The following is an 18,343-nucleotide window of genomic DNA, read 5'->3' as shown; positions in this document are numbered from 1 at the left end:
TCCGTCTCAAAAAAAACAAAAAAAAAAAGTAAGGTGTCTCTTCAGCCTTGACCACTGCCTAGGGGAAACCTATTCAGTTGCCTGATGTAGACAGTGTCTGAGCTCTAGCGTGAAGGGCTGGCTCCCTCACTGTCAGAACCATTTTAAGATAAAATTTCCAAAAACAATTTATTTTGAATTTTATGTCTTACCTCTCATATTTATTCAGGCAAACCTTCCAGAAAGAGGAAAGCAGAGCATGAAGAGGAAGAAGATGACATAAAGCCCTAAAATGTGCACTCACTGTATTTAACAGTTTTTTTTTTTTTGTATTTTTTAGTAGAGACGGGGTTTCACCGTGTTAGTCAGGATGGTCTTGATCTCCTGACCTCGTGATCCGCCCGTCTCGGCCTCCCAAAGTGCTGGGATTACAGGCTTGAGCCACTGTGCCCGGCCTCAACAGTTTGTTTTAAAACAATTATGAAATGACTTGTTTTAATTGAAATTGAGTTGCTTTTGCATAATCCTGGTTGTGAATAAAAAGTTTTCAAAAGCAAGTCCATGACGTTAGAAAATTCATTTTTTTCCCAACGAGGAGGATTTTGTTCACTGTTTACTGTGGGTGGATCTTAGGTTTTAGTGCATTCCTGCTGTTAAGTTCGGCTCAGTTGTGGCCTCCTCCAGGATGTCCTCCCTGGCCTGCCTAGCTGAGTTTGGGGCCTTTCTGTGCTCTGTAGTCCCCTTAGTATGGCATTAATTCCATTTCCCATATGGCACGGTGCTCTTGGAAGAGCAGGTACAGCAGGGAGAGCTCACTGGATACCTGGTACTTAACCAGAGCTGTGTGGGCTTGACCACTTCTAATCCTTAGGGCAGGTGCTGTTATACCCCTTTTATAGATGTGGAAGCTGAGGTTTAAAGAGCTTAAGACCTTTGTACAAAGCTTTTACTTAAATAAACAAGTAAGCTTTTCTGAGACAAGGGTTGGAATCTTCCATGTATAGTGATCACAATGCTGGGCTAATACTTTAGTGACCTTATGAAGATATCCAAAATATCTACCCGAGATAAACAGGCACCATTAGGTTTAGGGAAAACTGCAATGGGAAACAAAATACCAGATTTGATTTCTAGTTTTGTGATTGCTACAATAGCTGGAACATAATAGAACCTAAAAACTACTGAATGAACCAACAAATGCTGTTATGTTGGGGAGTCCCTTCTCTGACATCAGTTTCTTGAACTAGGGGGGCTTTAGATTTGACCACATAAATCCTTCAATTCAATGTTTATATTTCTCTACCTCTGAGAATACTAGATATATATTTTAAAATGTTTTGTTAAATAGAAATGATCAAAGGGAAAAAAATAGCCCATTTCACCATGCCAAAAATCCCATTTTACAATTCTATTTCCTTCCCTTTTATACTTTTACAGCATAATTTTGTGCTTGTATATTAAACACATTCACAATTAGCATTAGCTTCTAAAGAATTGAGAGACTCATTCAGAACAATGAAGGGTACTAGCACAACTTAATTTTAACATCAGGTTTCTTTCTAAGGGGCTGGCCTTGAGGATCTGCTATGTCTGTGAACAGGACAGGGGCTGGGGGACTGGGTTGGGATCTGCAAGCCCTCGACCTTTGCAGACCATGCAGGAAAGCTTAACAGTTGAAGGAAAAAAACGTTTGGCAATTTTAGACTCAGAAGTGGTCAAGTCACTCCCACTATTTGGTACCTATAAGAGCAGTGGTAGCACCAGGCTGAGCATTTTTAGTTGGACTGCTTTGGAGGACATGGTGAGGGCACTGTTGCCTCACAGCCAGTCCCTGGCACTCAAGTCCTCTTGAACTCAGGGGAGCAGCTCACAACTCAAGCACCCGAGTCTCCCTGACTCACCAAAGGGAATATGCATCGAGGCTTCCTGTACATGAATATGAAGCTCAAAAGCCATTCTCAGAAGGCAGAATGACATTAAAGATTCCAGGTCAATTTCTTTATTCCCCTAAGTTAGGAAAACTCTGAAAACTTTAAATTATTTAACTTTTATCCTTAAGTTTCCTCAAACCTATTACATGTTTCCCTGTTTTTTTTTTTTTTTGGTTTTTTTTTTTTTTTTTTTGAGACGGAGTCTCACCCTGTCACTGAGGCTGGAGTACAGTGGCGCGATCTCGGCTCACTGCAACCTGTCTCCTGGGCTCAAGTGATTCTCCTGTCTCAGCCTCCTGAGTAGCTGGGATTATGGGCACTCGCCACTGCACCTAGCTGATTTTTGTATTTTTAGTAGAGAGGGGGTTTCGCCATGTTGGCCAGGCCGTTCTTGAACTCCTGACCTCAGGTGATCAGCCCACCTTAGCCTCCCAAAGTGTTGGGATTACAGGCGTAAGCCTCTATGCCCAGCCTTTTTTTTTTTTTGAGAAGGAGTCTTGTTCTGTTGCCCAGACTGGAGTGCAGTGGTGCGATTTCGGCTCACTGCAACCTTCACCTCCTGGGTTCAAGCTATTCTCCTGCCTCAACCTCTTGAACAGCTGGGACTACAGGCATGCACCACCATGCCTGGCTAATTTTTGTATTTTTAGTAGAGACAGGGTTTCACCATATTGGCCAGGCTGGTCTTGAACTCCTCACCTCAGGTGATCCGCCTGCCTCGGCCTCCCAAAGTACTGGGATTACAGGCGTGAGCCACTGCACTTGTCTGACCCTGCTCTTTCATATTTGTCAACTCAATTCAATTTTATGAACAGACAGGGCCTAGTACTGATGATATTAGGTTGAACCTTATGAAATTACTATTTTTATGAGTAAAAGTGTTCAACTATTATAACTAATTTTACATGATTCATAGACTGGGTGGCTTAAATAACAGAAATTTATTGCTCACGTTCCTAGAGGCTGGGAAGTCCAAGATCATGGTTTGGTTCCTGATGAGGGTTCCCTTCCTGGCTTGCAGGCAGCTGCTGTTTTGGTGTATCTTCACATGATGGAGAGAGTCTCCTGTCTCTTTGTATATGAACACAAATGCCATCATAAGGGGACCAACCTTGTGATCCTATCTAGCCTTAATTACCTTCCAAAGGCCCCATCTCCAAATACCTTCACATTGGGGGTTAGGGCTTCAACATGTGAATCTGGGGTGGGGGGCAGGTGTGGATACAAATATTCAGTTCATAACAGGTAGGACTGAATAACTCAGGGAAATTGATAAACTTGTTCTTGAAGAAGGATATAAGGAATTAATTTTAGAACTTAGGAATGAAAGGGATTACATGCTTTTTTAAAAAGTCCAAGTTTACAGAATATTTGATAAACTTTATTGAAACGATTTATCCCAGTATATATTGGTAAGTTCTAAATGCTTCTAGTACATAGTCTTCAAAAGAAACTTCACTGTGCTGTTATGAATTTGGATAATATTTTGTATTACTTAAATATCAGTGTTAAAATTCATTGCTTTTATACTTATAAAAATGGAAAAATAAGGCAATTACAATGTTGGATATTTTAGCATTAGAAAAAAATGTAAATACCTGATTTCATGTGACAACGAATGATACTCAAATGATTGTTACAAAGGTAATTTTCAAGCTTTTAAATGTAACTAAAACCAAATATAATAATTCATCCAAAAAACTGAAAAAAACACATTTGAAATTACAAAAATTTTTGTTATACGTTTATATACATTTGAAAAAACAATTCTTAAATGGATTGATCTAAAAATTTGAAACCACTGAATCAAAAGCTTATCTTTCTGAGTACAGGTGAAATTTAAACTTCTAAAAACTGCTATATACAGCCATCAAGAAGCACCAATAATTCATTCTTAAACCTTACTCTCTGAATGTATAGACTATAATATTTGAAACATTTTAGGCCAATTAATTGCTTTGCATCAATTAAGACATACTGAGTGTAGAAAAGGGAGTAAAACTTCATATATGTAGACTTTAAGAGGTGTCTGATTGTCTTAAGAATGTAATAACTTGGGCTGGGCATGGTGGCTCACACCTGTAATCCCAGCACTTTGGGAGGCTGAGGCGGGTGGATTAAGAGGTCAGGAGTTCGAGACCAGCCTGGTCACGATGGCGAAACTCCATCTCTACTGAAAATACAAAAATTAGCCGGGCATGGTGGTGGGCGCCTGTAGTCCCAGCTACCCAGGAGGCTGAGGCAGGAGAATCGCTTGAACCAAGGAAGCGGAGGTTGCAGTGATCCGAGATTGCGCCATTGCACTCCAGCCTGGGCGACAAGAGTAAAACTCTAACTTAAAAAAAAAAAAAAAGAGGCCGGGCGTGGTGGCTCAAGCCTGTAATCCCAGCACTTTGGGAGGCCGAGACAGGCGGATCACAAGGTCAGGAGATCAAGACCATCCTGGCTAACCCGATGAAACCCCGTCTCTACTAAAAAATATAAAAAACTAGCCAGGCGATGTGGCGGGCGCTTGCAGTCCCAGCTACTCGGGAGGCTGAGGCAGGAGAATGGCATAAACCCGGGAGGCGGAACTTGCAGTGAGCTGAGATCCGGCCACTGCACTCCAGCCTGGGCAACAGAGGGAGACTCCGTCTCAAAAAAAAAAAAAAAAAAAAAAAAAAAGAATGTAATAACTTGTTACAGCTATATTAACAAAACACTGCTGGTGGTGTTTCTTAATACATATATTTTTTGGAGATGGAGTCTCACTCTGTCACCCAGGCTGGAGTGCAATGGTGCGATCTTGGCTCACTGCAACCTCCGCCTCCCGGGTTCAAGCGATTCTTCTGCCTCAGGCTCCCTAGTAGCTGGAATTACAGGTGCACACCACCATGCCCAGCTAATTTTTTGCATTTTTAGTAGAGATGGGGTTTTGCCACGTTGGCCAGGCTGGTCTTGAAGTCCTGACCTCAAGTGATTCTCCCACCTCGGCCTCCAAAGTGCTGGGATTACAGGTGTGAGCGACTGCACCCGGCCACTACAATCTATTTTTATCTAGCCTTTAGAGCAGGTGTCCTAAGTGAAAGACAAAAACAACAACAAAAAAACTGCTAGTTTTTTTTTTTGGGAGACAGAGTCTCACTCTATTACCCAGGCTGGAATGCAGTCACATGATCAAAGCTCACTGCAGCTTCAATCTCCCAGGCTCAAGCAATTCTCCCACTTTAGACTCCTAAGTAGCTGGCAGTATGGGTGTCTGGCTAATTTTTAAATTTTTTGTAAAGATGGGGTCTTGTTATGTTGTCCAGGATGGTTTCAAACTCCTGGGCTCAAGTAATCCTCCCTGCTTAGTCTCCCAAAGTACTAGGAGTGCAGCTCTTTTTTTTTTTTTCTTGAGATAGAGTTTCACTCTCATCGCCCAGGCTGGAGTGCGGCGGCATGATCTCATCTTACTGCAACCTCCACTTCCCAGGCTCAAGCACTTCTGCTGCCTCAGTCTTCTAAGTAGATGTGACTACAGGCATGCACCACCACACCCAGATAATTTTTGTACTTTTTGTAGAGATGGGGTTTTGCCATGTTACCCAGGTTGGTCTCAAACGCCTGAGCTCAAGTGATCCGTCGGCATCGGCTTTCCAAAGTGAGGATTACAGGCATAAGACACAGACAGTGCTTGGCCAAAATTCTTCATGTGTTAATGAAGGCTTTCCAAAATACTTAGTTATAGCTTACAATAGTTTACTTAGCCATGTCTTTTTTCTAGGTTGACCTTTCTGAACAATTAGACTGCAAGATAGGGTTTAAAATTAATAAAATATATGTTTTATTATAAAATTTCTAATTCATTTCTTTTTTGTAGGGAAGAACTTACAGAACTGAATTATAGTGGAGAAAAATCAATACAGGTTGAGTATCCCTTATCCAAAATGCTGGGACTGTAAGTGTTTCAGATTTCAAATTATTTTGGATTTTGAAATACAGGGCATTATACCAGTTCAGCATCCCTAATCTGAAAATCTGAAATTCTAAATGCTCCAATAAGCATTTCCTTTGAGCACTATGTTAGTACTCAAAGTTTTCAATTAGGGATGTTCAATCTGTAGATCTAAGAAAGAATGACCAAATTAAATTACAAGAATAAAGGCCGGGCACATGGCTCAAGCCTGTAATCCCAGCACTTTGGGAGGCCGAGACGGGCGGATCACGAGGTCAGGAGATAGAGACCATCCTAGCTAACACGGTGAAACCCCGTCTCTACTAAAAAATACAAAAAAAAAAAAAAAAAAAAAAAAAACTAGCCGGGCGAGGTGGCGGGCGCCTGTAGTCCCAGCTGCTCGGGAGGCTGAGGCAGGAGAATGGCGTAAACCCGGGAGGCGGAGCTTGCAGTGAGCCGAGATCCGGCCACTGCACTCCAGCCTGGGCGACAGAGCGAGACTCTGTCTCAAAACACACACACACACACACACACACACAAAACTAGCCGGGCGCGGTGGCAGGCGCCTGTAGTCCCAGCTACTCGGGAGGCTGAGGCAGGAGAATGGCGTGAACCCGGGAGGCGGAGCTTGCAGTGAGCTGAGATCCGGCCTCTGCACTCCAGCCTAGGCGACAGAGCGAGACTCCGTCTCAGGAAAAAAAAAAAAAAAAAAAAGAATAAGGCTGGGTGTGGTGGCTTAAGCCTATAATCCCAGCACTTTGGGAGGCTGAGGTGGGCGGATAACCTGAGGTCAGTTTGAGACCAGCCCCACCAACATGGTGAAACCCCGTCTCTACTAAAAATACAAAAAATTATCCAGGCATGGTGACGGACGCCTGTAATCCCAGCTACTTGGGAAGCTGAGACAGGAGAATCACTTGAACCTAGGAGGTGGAAGTTGCAGTGAGCTGAGATCACACCACTGCACTCCAGCCTGGGCAACAGAGTGAGACTCAGTCTCAAAAAAGAATATAGAAGTCTTTGCCTCTGAATACTATTTTCTCAATTTAAAAATAATTAGTGAAGAGTTTCTTTGATTTGTTGGTAAGCAAGTCTCAGGGTAAGAAATATCCAGAAACATTAATGATCAGTGAATGCTGATGGAAAGGGTAATTTTACAGATACTTAGACCCCAAAAACTCACGGCCCTTAACTGAGAGCAGCAACCCGAGTTGTCTCTAGTGCATCCATATGTTTGCTTCTCTTGGGTGCCATGGGTCAATACATTCGAAGTGCAGTAGCACTGTAGAATGAGTGAAGTTGGGCAGCACTAAACTTGCAAAGAATGGAAGTGACTAAGGACTCCAGAGAAAGCATGATCCTTGCATCTGCTGGGAGGTTAGCAATGGTTCCTGGTTTTATAGGGAAAAAGTGAGGCAGCCCTGGGAACACAGACTCTAAAATGTAAGATTTTATAAAACTCCATAAATGCTGTCATCTTATTTTAAAGACAGCAAAAGTTAGATATAATGTACAACATGATATAAGTAACATTTTATCAAAACTTTTTTTTTTTTTTTTGAGATGGAGTTTCACTCCTGTTGCCCAGGCTGGAGTGCAATGGTGCGACCTTGGCTCACCGCAACCACTGCCTCCCAGGTTCGAGGAATTCTCCTGCCTCAGCCTCCCAAGTAGCTGAGATAACAGGTGTGTGCCACCACGCCTGGCTAATTTTGTATTTTTAGTAGAGACAGGGTTTCTCCATGTTGGTCAGCCTGGTCTCGAACTCTCAACCTCAGGTGATCTGCCCGCCTCGGCCTCCCAAAGTGCTAGGATTACAGGCATGAGCCACTGCGCCCAGCCCCAAACACTTTTTTTTTTGAGACAGAGTCTCACTCTGTCGCCCAGGCTGGAGTGCAGTGGCCGGATCTCAGCTCACTGCAAGCTCCGCCTCCCGGGTTTCTGCCATTCTCCGGAGCCTCAGCCTCCCGAGTAACTGGGACTACGGGCGCCCGCCACCTCACCCGGCTAGTTTTTTGTATTTTTTTTTAGTAGAGATGGGGTTTCACCGTGTTAGCCAGGATGGTCTCGATCTCCTGACCTCGTGATCCGCCCATCTTGGCCTCCCAAAGTGCTGGGATTACAGGCTTGAGCCACCGCGCCTGGCCGCCCCAAACATTTTTAAAAATAATTCTTATTATGTCATGGAATCCTCTTTTTAAATGAAAACACAACAGATACTTGGTCAACTGGAAAACAATTTATAAAGGTCTATTTACATGTAACATCTCCAGAGTGCATCTCTTATACAAGGCAAGGATGTGGGTTATTTCATTCAAATAACATGAAATCGCAATTAAATGACCAAACTAACTCTCCTCGAAGTCTTTAACCAACTGCTAATTTATTTAATACAAAAATGCTTATTTGGTCTTTTAATGACAGGCAACCTTTGAAAGTGTATTTCACCTATTCTTGAGACTTCTACTAGGCTTTAGCTATAAGAATATAGCACCAAAATCCATTTTAATAGTATTAATATTTGCCACTAATATTGAGTTTTTAATACATACAATTTCATGTAGGAATATTGGGAAAATTCAGACAAATATGAGTATAACATTTTATAAAATGGGTAATAAAAAGCTTTTTTAAAAATAGCAATTTAAAAACACAAAGAATATTCTTTTACAGAACCAGATAAGCTGGTTAGACTACAAAACCTAAGGTCTCAGAAAACCTTTGGCTTAAAAATTAAGATTACTGCAAAACCTTAATCTATTTATTATAAAATTTTAGAGCAATTTAGAAATACTGAAAGTTACTAAGAGGTGCCAGATTTTTAAAGACTGAAGTAAACATGATTTTTCTCCCTTACACTTTTGGAAAGATTTTCTATATTCAATTGGATGAATGTTCATATTTAATGTTACTTATGAAGAAATCCTTTCTTTCAGTTATACAATGAACTATTATAATGCAGAATTGAAATGGTACAAGCAAAATACTCAACTTCATGCTTCGATAAATAAAAAAGGAAAAAGGTATTACCCATAAGTATGATGCAAAATTCTAGGTAGAGTCCCACTTACCTATATTAAAAAAAAACAAAAAACTTAAGGGATGAAGGGGGTACTAGTTATCAACGGATTGACTTACAGGACAATGCAAACGAGGATGCCTGACTGAAAGTCTAGGTGACCAATTCTTTCTGGTAGCCTGAGATGCCTGCTCCATGTCTGACTCTCAATCTTGCTGGAACTGTGCAGTCTCTATAAAACCAAGTACAATCAAAAAGCTGCATATGGGTCGGGGGAGGGGAAGAGGGGAGAAGAAGAGAGGGAGGGAGAGAAATAGGGAAACAGAGAAAGTCGGAAGGGAGAGGGATGGAGGAAGGGAGGCAAGAAAGCAAGCAAGTGAGCCTTGCTAACTTAGAAAAATATCAGTGGCCTTTAACTGACAGGGAATAGTGCAAGTTAATCTTTGGCCCCTATAAAACATTGGATATTGATTTAAAAAAACAAAACAAAACAAAACCAAAAAAACCAAACCAAACCAAAACAAAAAAAACAAAGAAACTATCACAGTTCTTATGAGGGAAGCTTAGCCTATTAAGAAGGCTTATTACCATAGCACACAAGAAGCTGCCTTGCCTGTTAGATAAACTGTCCAGCCCAAGCCAAAATAGCAGACATATGGCAATTCAATTTCAAAAAGTTTTTTTGGTTTTTTTTTTTTTTTTTTTTTTGAGACAGTCTTGCTCTGTTGCCCAGACAGCAGTGCAGTGGTACTATCTCGGCTCACTCCAACCTCCATCTCCCAGGTTCAAGCGATTCTCCTGCCTCAGCCTCCCGAGTAGCTGGGATTACAGGTGTGCACCACCACACCCGGCTAATTTTTTGATTTTTAGTAGAGACAGGGTTTCACCATGTTGGCCAGGCTGGTCTCGAACTCCTGACACTTTGGCTTCCCAAAGTGTTGGGATTACAGGCATGAGCCACTGTGCCCAGCCCAAAAAGTTAAAAAAAATTAATAATGATTAGCCACCTTGGCTCCCTCAGAAATGAGATTTTTCCCTTCAGAAACATCTCTGTAAATGATACGGCCAGGCCTGAATTTTGAGGCCAAGGTTACCTCAGATTCCATTCCTCCCTGTTTTCTGCAGCTGTAAATGCCTCTGCCATCTCCTGCTCCAGGGGCTGCCCTGAGACAGAACATGAACACAAGTCCAGATCCTCTTCCCACCAGCATCAGCTCTGCAGTCTCAAATCAGTCTCCCGACCACAGTACTCTAGTTCAATTGTTCACTTTAATACTTTGAGCAAGAAAGACTGCTTTTATTATAGAAATGACTTTTATAAATATGGACGAAAGTATAAGATGAAAGGAAGCATATACTAAAAATCAGATTCATGAAGAATAGCAGTTTTCCTTCTTGGCTGGAAGATCTGTAGCAGTGATTAAATACTGTATGCAATTCTGCACTGCAAATAGGAACTTCTTGATACTGTGTAACACCAAGTAATTCACATATATGCTAGCTTCCAATTGACTTACAGTAACCATCAGTTTAAACAACTGTTTTTGCAAGTGCCTCCTACTGGAACTCTATCATATTTATTATCTTTGATTTCATTGTTTAACAGTTTTCTTTTTTCTCTTACCCTACATAATTAAGAGTTGGCTGTATACCTTTTTTTTTTTGGGGGGGGGGGTGGAGAAAACAGCTTTTATTTTTTACTATTAGCTTTCACAAAAATTTAATAACGCTCACTTTATTAAAATGAAACACTGGAATGAACTTAGACCTCACTATACTTTTTTTTTTTTTTTTTGAGACGGAGTCTTGCTCTGTTGCCCAGGCTGGAGTGCAGTGGCCAGATCTCAGCTCACTGCAAGCTCCACCTCCCAGGTTCCCACCATTCTCCTGCCTCAGCCTCCGGAGTAGCTGGGACTACAGGCGCTCGCCACCTCGCCCGGCTAGTTTTTTGTATTTTTTAGTAGAGACAGGGTTTCACCGTGTTAGCCAGGATGGTCTCGATCTCCTGACCTCGTGATCCGCCCGTCTCGGCCTCCCAAAGTGCTGGGATTACAGGCTTGAGCCACCGCGCCCGGCCGACCTCACTATACTTTTAAACAAAGTATGTAACCTAGCAAAGCTGATGACTTTGTTTTAAGAAAACCTGGGTGTTGCTGTGTCTCATCAGAGAAGTGCAGTAAACTGGAATGCACAGATGACCACCCTCTCTCCCTGGAGACTTGCTTTAGCTCCAACACAGATGACCAGATTTTGAGTCAACTGTTTTAAAATTCTGGCATTTTGTTCTCTTCATAGAGAAAAATCACACCCTTGCAAAGTTCATGTATTTTAAAAAATTTTTAAAAATTTAGAAAAGTCTCCAGGTCATGGAGTGAAGAAAACACTGAAGTGTTTTATGTCTAAATGAAGCAATAACAATTCTGATACCAGCAATATCCCTTTTGATTTAAAAAAGATTGGTCCTCACAATGTTCAAATTATTCTACATAAATGACCTGTGAAATTTTTTACAATTGTATTTTTTTGCTCAAGATTCATCATAAATCATTCAATTAAACTAAATTAAAATTGATTTCAGCAGAAAGTAGAAATGTTTCAGAATATAAAATATGACATTATTGATTTTACAATTTGAAACTGATAACAACTTAAACTAAAAAATAAAAAAAATGCATGTCACTAAAATAATTTTTCCAGTCTTTTCCCTTCTACCTAGGAAAATTTTACATCTGATGTCACCAACATGAACCCTTGGTGATCTTCTGAAGTCTTCCAACGATTACACCTTGGCAGACTTACTGGTGATCTCCTTCAACTCGTCTCTTGCGCACTATGAGAAAAATAAAAGAAACTATGTTAGAAATTCCTATTAGTTTTTACAATGGTAACTTGCTTATAACAAGCAAGTTTCTGCATAAGTTGTAAGTTCTACAAAACTGAAACGTCCATTTCCAGTTCACATGACCATTAATTAAAAAAACAAAACCTACTTCCCATCATTCACCACTGTCATTTACTTGTTGAGAACCAAGGGGCTTCAAAACAAGAACTACATCCCTAAGCTCAACAACTCATAGCTGTGCTTACACAGCAGCAGCACTAGAAATCTAAAACAGAAAGGTCAGCAATCATCTACAAGTCATTTGTTTTTATTTTTAACTTTGTAATTTATTTTATTAATCAAACAGAGATTAGGTCTCACTATCTTGCCCAGGCTGGTCTCGGACTCTTGGGTTCAAGTGGTCTGCCTGCCTCAGCATCCCAAAGTGCTGGGATTATAGGTGTGAGCCACTGCGCCCAGCCCAAGTCATTTGTTTATTGAAAAAGTACACACTCAGGTTTAAAAAAACAGCTAATAAATTAGTGTGTTAAATTTTGAAGTGACATTCGGGCAGCTGGGGTTAGAACATATTAAAAGTAGCTATTTGCATGCTCTCCTGATTAGACACTACAATGTATTTCCTTAGGCTGTAAAAGAATATACCAAAAACATTTTTGTCATTTTTATAGGTAAGTGATTTGCTACTGCTTTCTGAATTTTCCTTCTCTTGCTTCCTGTAAAATAAACCAGTTCAGGGTCTGATAAAACAACAAATGCAAAGTAATGAAAATCTCAGACCCTGGTAATATGGCGCAATCACTTCTGGCTACCATAAACTTTGGCTGCCTAAGTGGCCAACTCGCTCAGCTTATGCAGCAAAGAATGGTACATGTATGTATCTGAGACTACCAGCCTCTTCCTGGACTGGTGATGCCAAACTACTCAGAGGTGTTCTCTAGCAGCAGAACAAGGTCTTCAACTTCCAATCTTGCTACCTGCACTCTCACCTATCAGCTACTAGACAGCATTCACTGAATGCCACCAATTCAGGACTCTCAGCCTGTGGCCAGCTCCTAGAGAGGACAAAAACCACACGTTCCAGAGTTGGTGACAAATAGAGTGAATCATAGCTCTGTCACTTCTGTAGTATGTATTTTGGCCTAAATTGGCTGTTTGACAGAGGAACTAGAAGCCAACAGGTGCACCTGGTGTCCTGGCCAGGCCATAGATACTCTGCTCTTGTGCTACTCTGACTGCTGGCTTCTGTTTGTCAGCCTTTAATAGGTAAGACCACACGTTCAGATGACGTATATAAAATCTTGTTCAGCCATAGGATGGGTGCTCGCTTGAAAATAAAACCAGGAGGACTAAAGTATCAGGTTCTCACGAACATTCTTATATTTATCTAATTAAGTTTGCCCGACTCTAAGTTTATTTTATTTATTTATTTTTGCCAGAACTCAATAAAAATAGGGATTGCTTCATTAATGTGTGTGTCATCCTTGCAAGGGGCCATGCTCATCTTCTCTGTATCATTCCAATTTTAGTGTATGTGCCGTCAAAGCAAGCAACTGACTCTAATTTTAATCCATGCTAACAAGGACAAGTTTCATGTGTTCACTGAAGTATCAAAAAAAAAAAATTAAATGGAGACTTGAGCCCTCAAATATCAAATCATGTATATAGATCTCTGAAACATATAGACATGTCTGAAAGGCAAACTTCAGATAATTCTTTAGGGTAGAACATTTCGAATAAAATTTTGAATTGCAGCAGGGTTTGAATGTTATTGGCATACCACTTCAGATGCTAAAATGCATGCTATAAAAAAGGAGAGAGTGCAGCAAACAAAAAAGGTCTAGAAAATGGAATATGTAGTTAGCTAGTGTAAAGATAGTAATGTGAGACTCAAAGGTAAGTAGAATATTGCATGTATACCATAGAACCTCTTTGCTGTTACAGCTGTGACACTTCTTAGCTGGAGAGATGGAGAGTAGGTAGAATTATTTCAATGAATAGCTGAGACTAAGAAAACAATGAGAGAGGGAACGATGTTATCAAAATCAGAACTCAAAGATCTGATAAAGCCCCCTCTACAAGGTGAAAAAGAACTATATGCCCAGGAGATTCTGTACAAGTTTCAAGTATTGTTCTTTGATTATCTCTTTTGTATTAGCACATATCAGGCTGCTGAGACCAGTATGTCAGAAAACATGGTCTTCAGACTTTCCATCTTTATCTACTAGGCAGAGGTCAGAGTATACAGCTGAAAAAAAGTTAAGCTGAGTGGAAGAACGAGAAGCTGCTGCTGCTGTGTGCACAGCAGAGGACAATGGGGCAACGGGCCATTTCTGCCTCCTCTTTCTCACCTGGTGCTCACCTGTTACCTTCCAGCAATTCCTCAACTCATCCTCTAGATGGCAGGCTTATAAATTTTGCCCTATTAACAATTCATTGGATCTGGTCCAATTTCTTTCCAAAACACACTCCACTGACATAAGTTGTCAATACATCATCATTAGTTAACTGCGAATGTCCTAACTAACCTCATTTTCTAACTCTAAAAGAGCAATAAGGGCAGTGTTTTTTTTTTTTTAAAGTATCTTAATCATGTATCCAGTGGTCTCTAATGGCTCTGAAACACTTCCTGCATAAAATCCAAATAAATCCAAGTTCTTTAACCATGTAATTTTAGTGTATTCTACCAACACTCCCTCTTAAATCTGCTGATATCACTTTTTTTTTTTTTTTAAGACAAAAGTCTCACCCTGTCGTCCAGGCTGGAGTGCAGTGGTGCAATCTCGGTTCACTGCAACCTCTGCCTCCCGGGTTCAAGCAATTCTCATGCCTCAGCCTCCTGAGTAGCTAGGATTACAGGCACCTGCCACCACACCTGGCTAATTTTTTATTTTTAGTTTCATCATGTTGGCCAGGGTGGTCTCAAACTCCTGACCTCAGGTGATCTATCCATCTGGGTCTCTCAAAGTGCTTGGATTACGGGCGTGAGCCACTACACCCAGCCTTGATTTGCTGATATCACTTTTTAAATGTTAGCTTTAAACAACAAGTACTTATTGAAAGTTTATTCTGGAGCCAGCATCATGATATAAGAGTCAGTTCTTAAAATCCACAGGCTGTCATCAGCACATAAATAACTTGCTTGCTCTCAAATTTGAACTTTTATCTATAATTGCCCTATCCAGAAATGTGTTTATTGTCATTTCATGCCTGAGACCCACGTCTGAAAATGTAGTTTGGATCAGAATGAAACAGCGTTTAAGTGGGAGTCTACAGAGTTCCCAGCACAAAGCTGCTTGCTTTCTCTCGATTCTGCTTTGGGTCAGAACACAGCTTCTTCAACATGGCCTTCTCTTCCTCTATAACACCCCACTGTGCACAGCTATTCAATTGCTCAGTGCCAACATAAAGCAGTCTAGGAAGTGGTTTTCATTTGCCCAAATCTCCCTCACTCTAACACTGTACATTTCTTTCCTTACAGAAATGCAGGCAAAATGCCTACCAAAACAGGCTTCACAAAAAAGCACAACTGCTGAAGCCTTGCAAAGGTCAGCACCCCTGCCATGACATTTATGGGCATTCACTGTACTGCTCCTGGAGGGACAGTTGCTGGAATCACTTGCCTCCTGGAGGGAGGTAAGTAACAGAGCTGGTTGGGGCTTGTTAAGTTGGTTTCCAAGGAGAGGAAAAATGGAGGATACTTCTGGCTTAGTTTGTGGCCATTTAGGTACCAGAAAATTGTAACTTTGAGAGAGTTCAAATTCTACCACTTATTTATTCACTTAACCCAGTTTTCTTAAGTACCTATTGTGTGTCAGGCATGGTTTTAAGAGAGTTGGGATTCGATAGTTGGACATGGCCCCTGCCAACAACATAGTCCCTGCCCTCAAAAAGCATCTAGTCTTTGGAAGTAAGACTATTACATATAATTAATTTTCTAAGTAAAAGGCAATTTAAAAAATAGGACAAATGCTGTGTTAAGTAGAGGACATATGGGGCACACCTGCTTAAGACGTATAACAATGATGAACTCAGAAACTCAAATATCCACTCAACACTGGAGAAACAAGCCAGGGTTTCTGAGTGTGAAATGACTTCAACCCAAATCCCATCATAGACTAAATCAGAACCTCTAAGGAAATTCGCTCTGTCACTTTTCTGTAGTGTGTTTTTTGGCAAGTTAGTTAACTTCTTTGAGTCTCAACTTATCATGCATAACAAGAGAACAACAGTATCTGTACCTCGTGGCTGTGTAGTGCACTAATGAGAACAAAGTAAACATTCAACAGAGCACTTGGCTTCTTTATCCATCAAAGTAGGGTTATGTGATGGTCGTGAGGCCCTGGTCAACCAACTTTTTGGGGTGAAGAAAGTCATTTTAAGCCAATAATCTATGTGTTTTTAAAGCTCTCCAATTATTTATGAAGTCCAGCTAGAACTTCTTTACGAAGTTCTCTTAAAACACTGCTCTAAGAAGCAAAATTAAATGCCTGAAGGAAAAAATAGAAGCTAACTAGTGAACCAATACTAAAACAATTAGCATGACTTTGCAAACTACATTTGGAATCAACAATACACCAAAACACACCAATTTTCTATTTTCTTTTTTTTTTTTCGAGACAGAGTCTCGCTCTATGGCCCAGGCTGGAGTGCAGTGGCCGGATCTCAGCTCACTGCAAGCTCCGCCTCCCGGGTTCCCGCCATTCTCCTGCCTCAGCCCCCCGAGTAGCTGGGACTACAGGCGCCCGCCACCTCGCCCGGCTAGTTTTTTGTATTTTGTAGTAGAGACGGGGTTTCACAGTGTTAGCCAGGATGGTCTCGATCTCCTGACCCCGTGATCCACCCGTCTCGGCCTCCCAAAGTGCTGGGATTACAGGCTTGAGCCACTGCGCCTGGCCAACTCAATTTTCTATTTTCAAAAGCAAGCAGCTAACATCTCCTCTGGGAAACCATAGTGATACAAAGGACAGAAAGAGTTGAGCTAATATTTTCCACAGTGATCTGGAATAAAGAAATGAAGTGCTATTTTTTTCCTGCTCCAGAAACTTTTACAGAATGCAAACTCAAATATGGCTGAAGCTTAAGAGAATGGCAACACTTTGAAATGTCACTCCTTTTGAGAAGTCTTGTTTTACTTCTTTTCTAAAAGGCATCTTTAAAAATACTTCAATGGCAAACATCCTAGTTTAAAAGAATCAACTTTTGGAAACATGTAGAAATAAAATTCTAAGCACCATATTCTTTAATTCAGCCTTGGCTGGAAAGTCTATTTCAAACAGAAGCCACAAGCCTCAAGCAATTAAACAGGAACCACAGGAGAATGAGAGATTACTGACCTAGATGTATGCAGCGAGAAGACAGTTTCACAACAGTCCTGTTAGATGAGCAAACACCTACATACCAGACTACAAAACCTGGGTGAGGGCCCAGGTGCGGTGGCTCACGCCTGTAATCCCAGCACTTTGGGAGGCCGAGGTGGGTGAATCACAAGGTCAGGAGATCAAGACCATCCTGGCTAACATGATGAAACCCCGTCTCTACTAAAAATACAAAAAAAAAAAAAAAATTAGCCGGGCATGGTGGCAGGCGCCTGTAGTCCCAGCTACTTGGGAGGCTCAGGCAGGAGAATGGCGTGAACCCGGGAGGTGGAGCTTGCAGTGAGCTGAGATTATGCCACTGCACTCCAGCCTGGGCGACTGAGCAAGACTCTGTCTCAAAGAAAACCAAAAAAAAAAAAAAAAAAAAAAAACCCAAAAAAAACCACCCAAAAATTAGCTGGGCATGGTGGTGCACACCTGTAGTCTCAGCTACTTGGGAGGCTGAGGGAAGCGAACCACTTGAACCCCAGAGGCGGAGGTTGCAGTGAGCCGAGATGGTGCCACTGCACTCCAGCCTGGCAACAGAGTGAGGCTCCGTCTCACAACAACAACAACAAAAAAACCCGGGTGAGAAATATAATTATTCTCTATTTTATATATTTCTATATTCCATATTCTATCATACAAAACTGAATTTCTAGCTGGGTCTCTGATTAAAAGGGCAAAAAAACTTTCCTTTAATGTTGAAATCTTTGTTTCAATAGTTCCAAGGACTGATTTGTAACTGAGAACAAATTGTTTGTTGTAGAAAACTGGTTACTTACAACTATGAAATATGCTTGTCACAGGAAGCTGACTTTACCCATTGACCCAATCATCACAACACCCTCACTTTAATTGAACTAGAATTCAATCGGTATAAAAAGGACCATGCAGATTTTAGAAACAAAGGCCAAATAACTTTTGCTAGAATTTATTCGTAAGAGGGAAAGAAGTTCCCTCAATACATTAGCTTATGATAGAACCCAGAAACTCGATCGATACTGTCTATGTCTTACCTAAGTCATTGTTTTTTGTTATAGCATTAGCTGCCCTGGTTCGTGGTCCCTGCTGTGTAAACTGATATCCAAATTTAAGGATATTTGTATTTTCCTCAAGCATCTTGGCCATTTCCAATTCTACAGCTGTCCCCAACTGCTGCCTCTGGAATAATTAGAAAAAAAAGAACAATATTAATAAACTAGATCAAAATACTTTTCTAGGTATATTAAGACATTCAAGCACATGCTGATTCTTTGATATCTTTAAAAAATGTTCCCAATTCCTACAACATATACATAG

At 41.0% G+C, this 18,343-nt stretch overlaps 1 protein-coding gene and 1 non-coding gene across 3 annotated transcripts in view; both read right to left on the bottom strand.

The window, feature by feature from the left end:
• Window positions 1–11,209: 11,209 nt before the first annotated feature.
• The window catches only part of TMOD3 (tropomodulin 3), a 78,673-nt gene continuing 71,539 nt past the window's right edge, over window positions 11,210–18,343 (bottom strand). For both annotated transcript variants that reach the window (XM_010361398.2, XM_030930957.1), the window contains 2 exons: window positions 18,061–18,205; window positions 11,210–11,675 (listed from right to left, as the gene is read on the bottom strand). In XM_010361398.2, the coding sequence (XP_010359700.1) occupies window positions 11,641–11,675; window positions 18,061–18,205 (180 nt within the window). In that variant the 3' untranslated portion in view covers window positions 11,210–11,640. The remainder of the gene's footprint in view (window positions 11,676–18,060; window positions 18,206–18,343) is intronic.
• Window positions 13,132–13,233, bottom strand: LOC115897784. The gene has a single exon (XR_004057579.1). It is a non-coding gene; the product is annotated as a U6 spliceosomal RNA (small nuclear RNA).

Source organism: Rhinopithecus roxellana, chromosome 5, assembly GCF_007565055.1.
Source record: "Rhinopithecus roxellana isolate Shanxi Qingling chromosome 5, ASM756505v1, whole genome shotgun sequence".
Classification (NCBI taxonomy): Eukaryota; Metazoa; Chordata; class Mammalia; order Primates; family Cercopithecidae; genus Rhinopithecus; species Rhinopithecus roxellana.
This window is presented reverse-complemented; position numbering and strand designations above follow the sequence as displayed.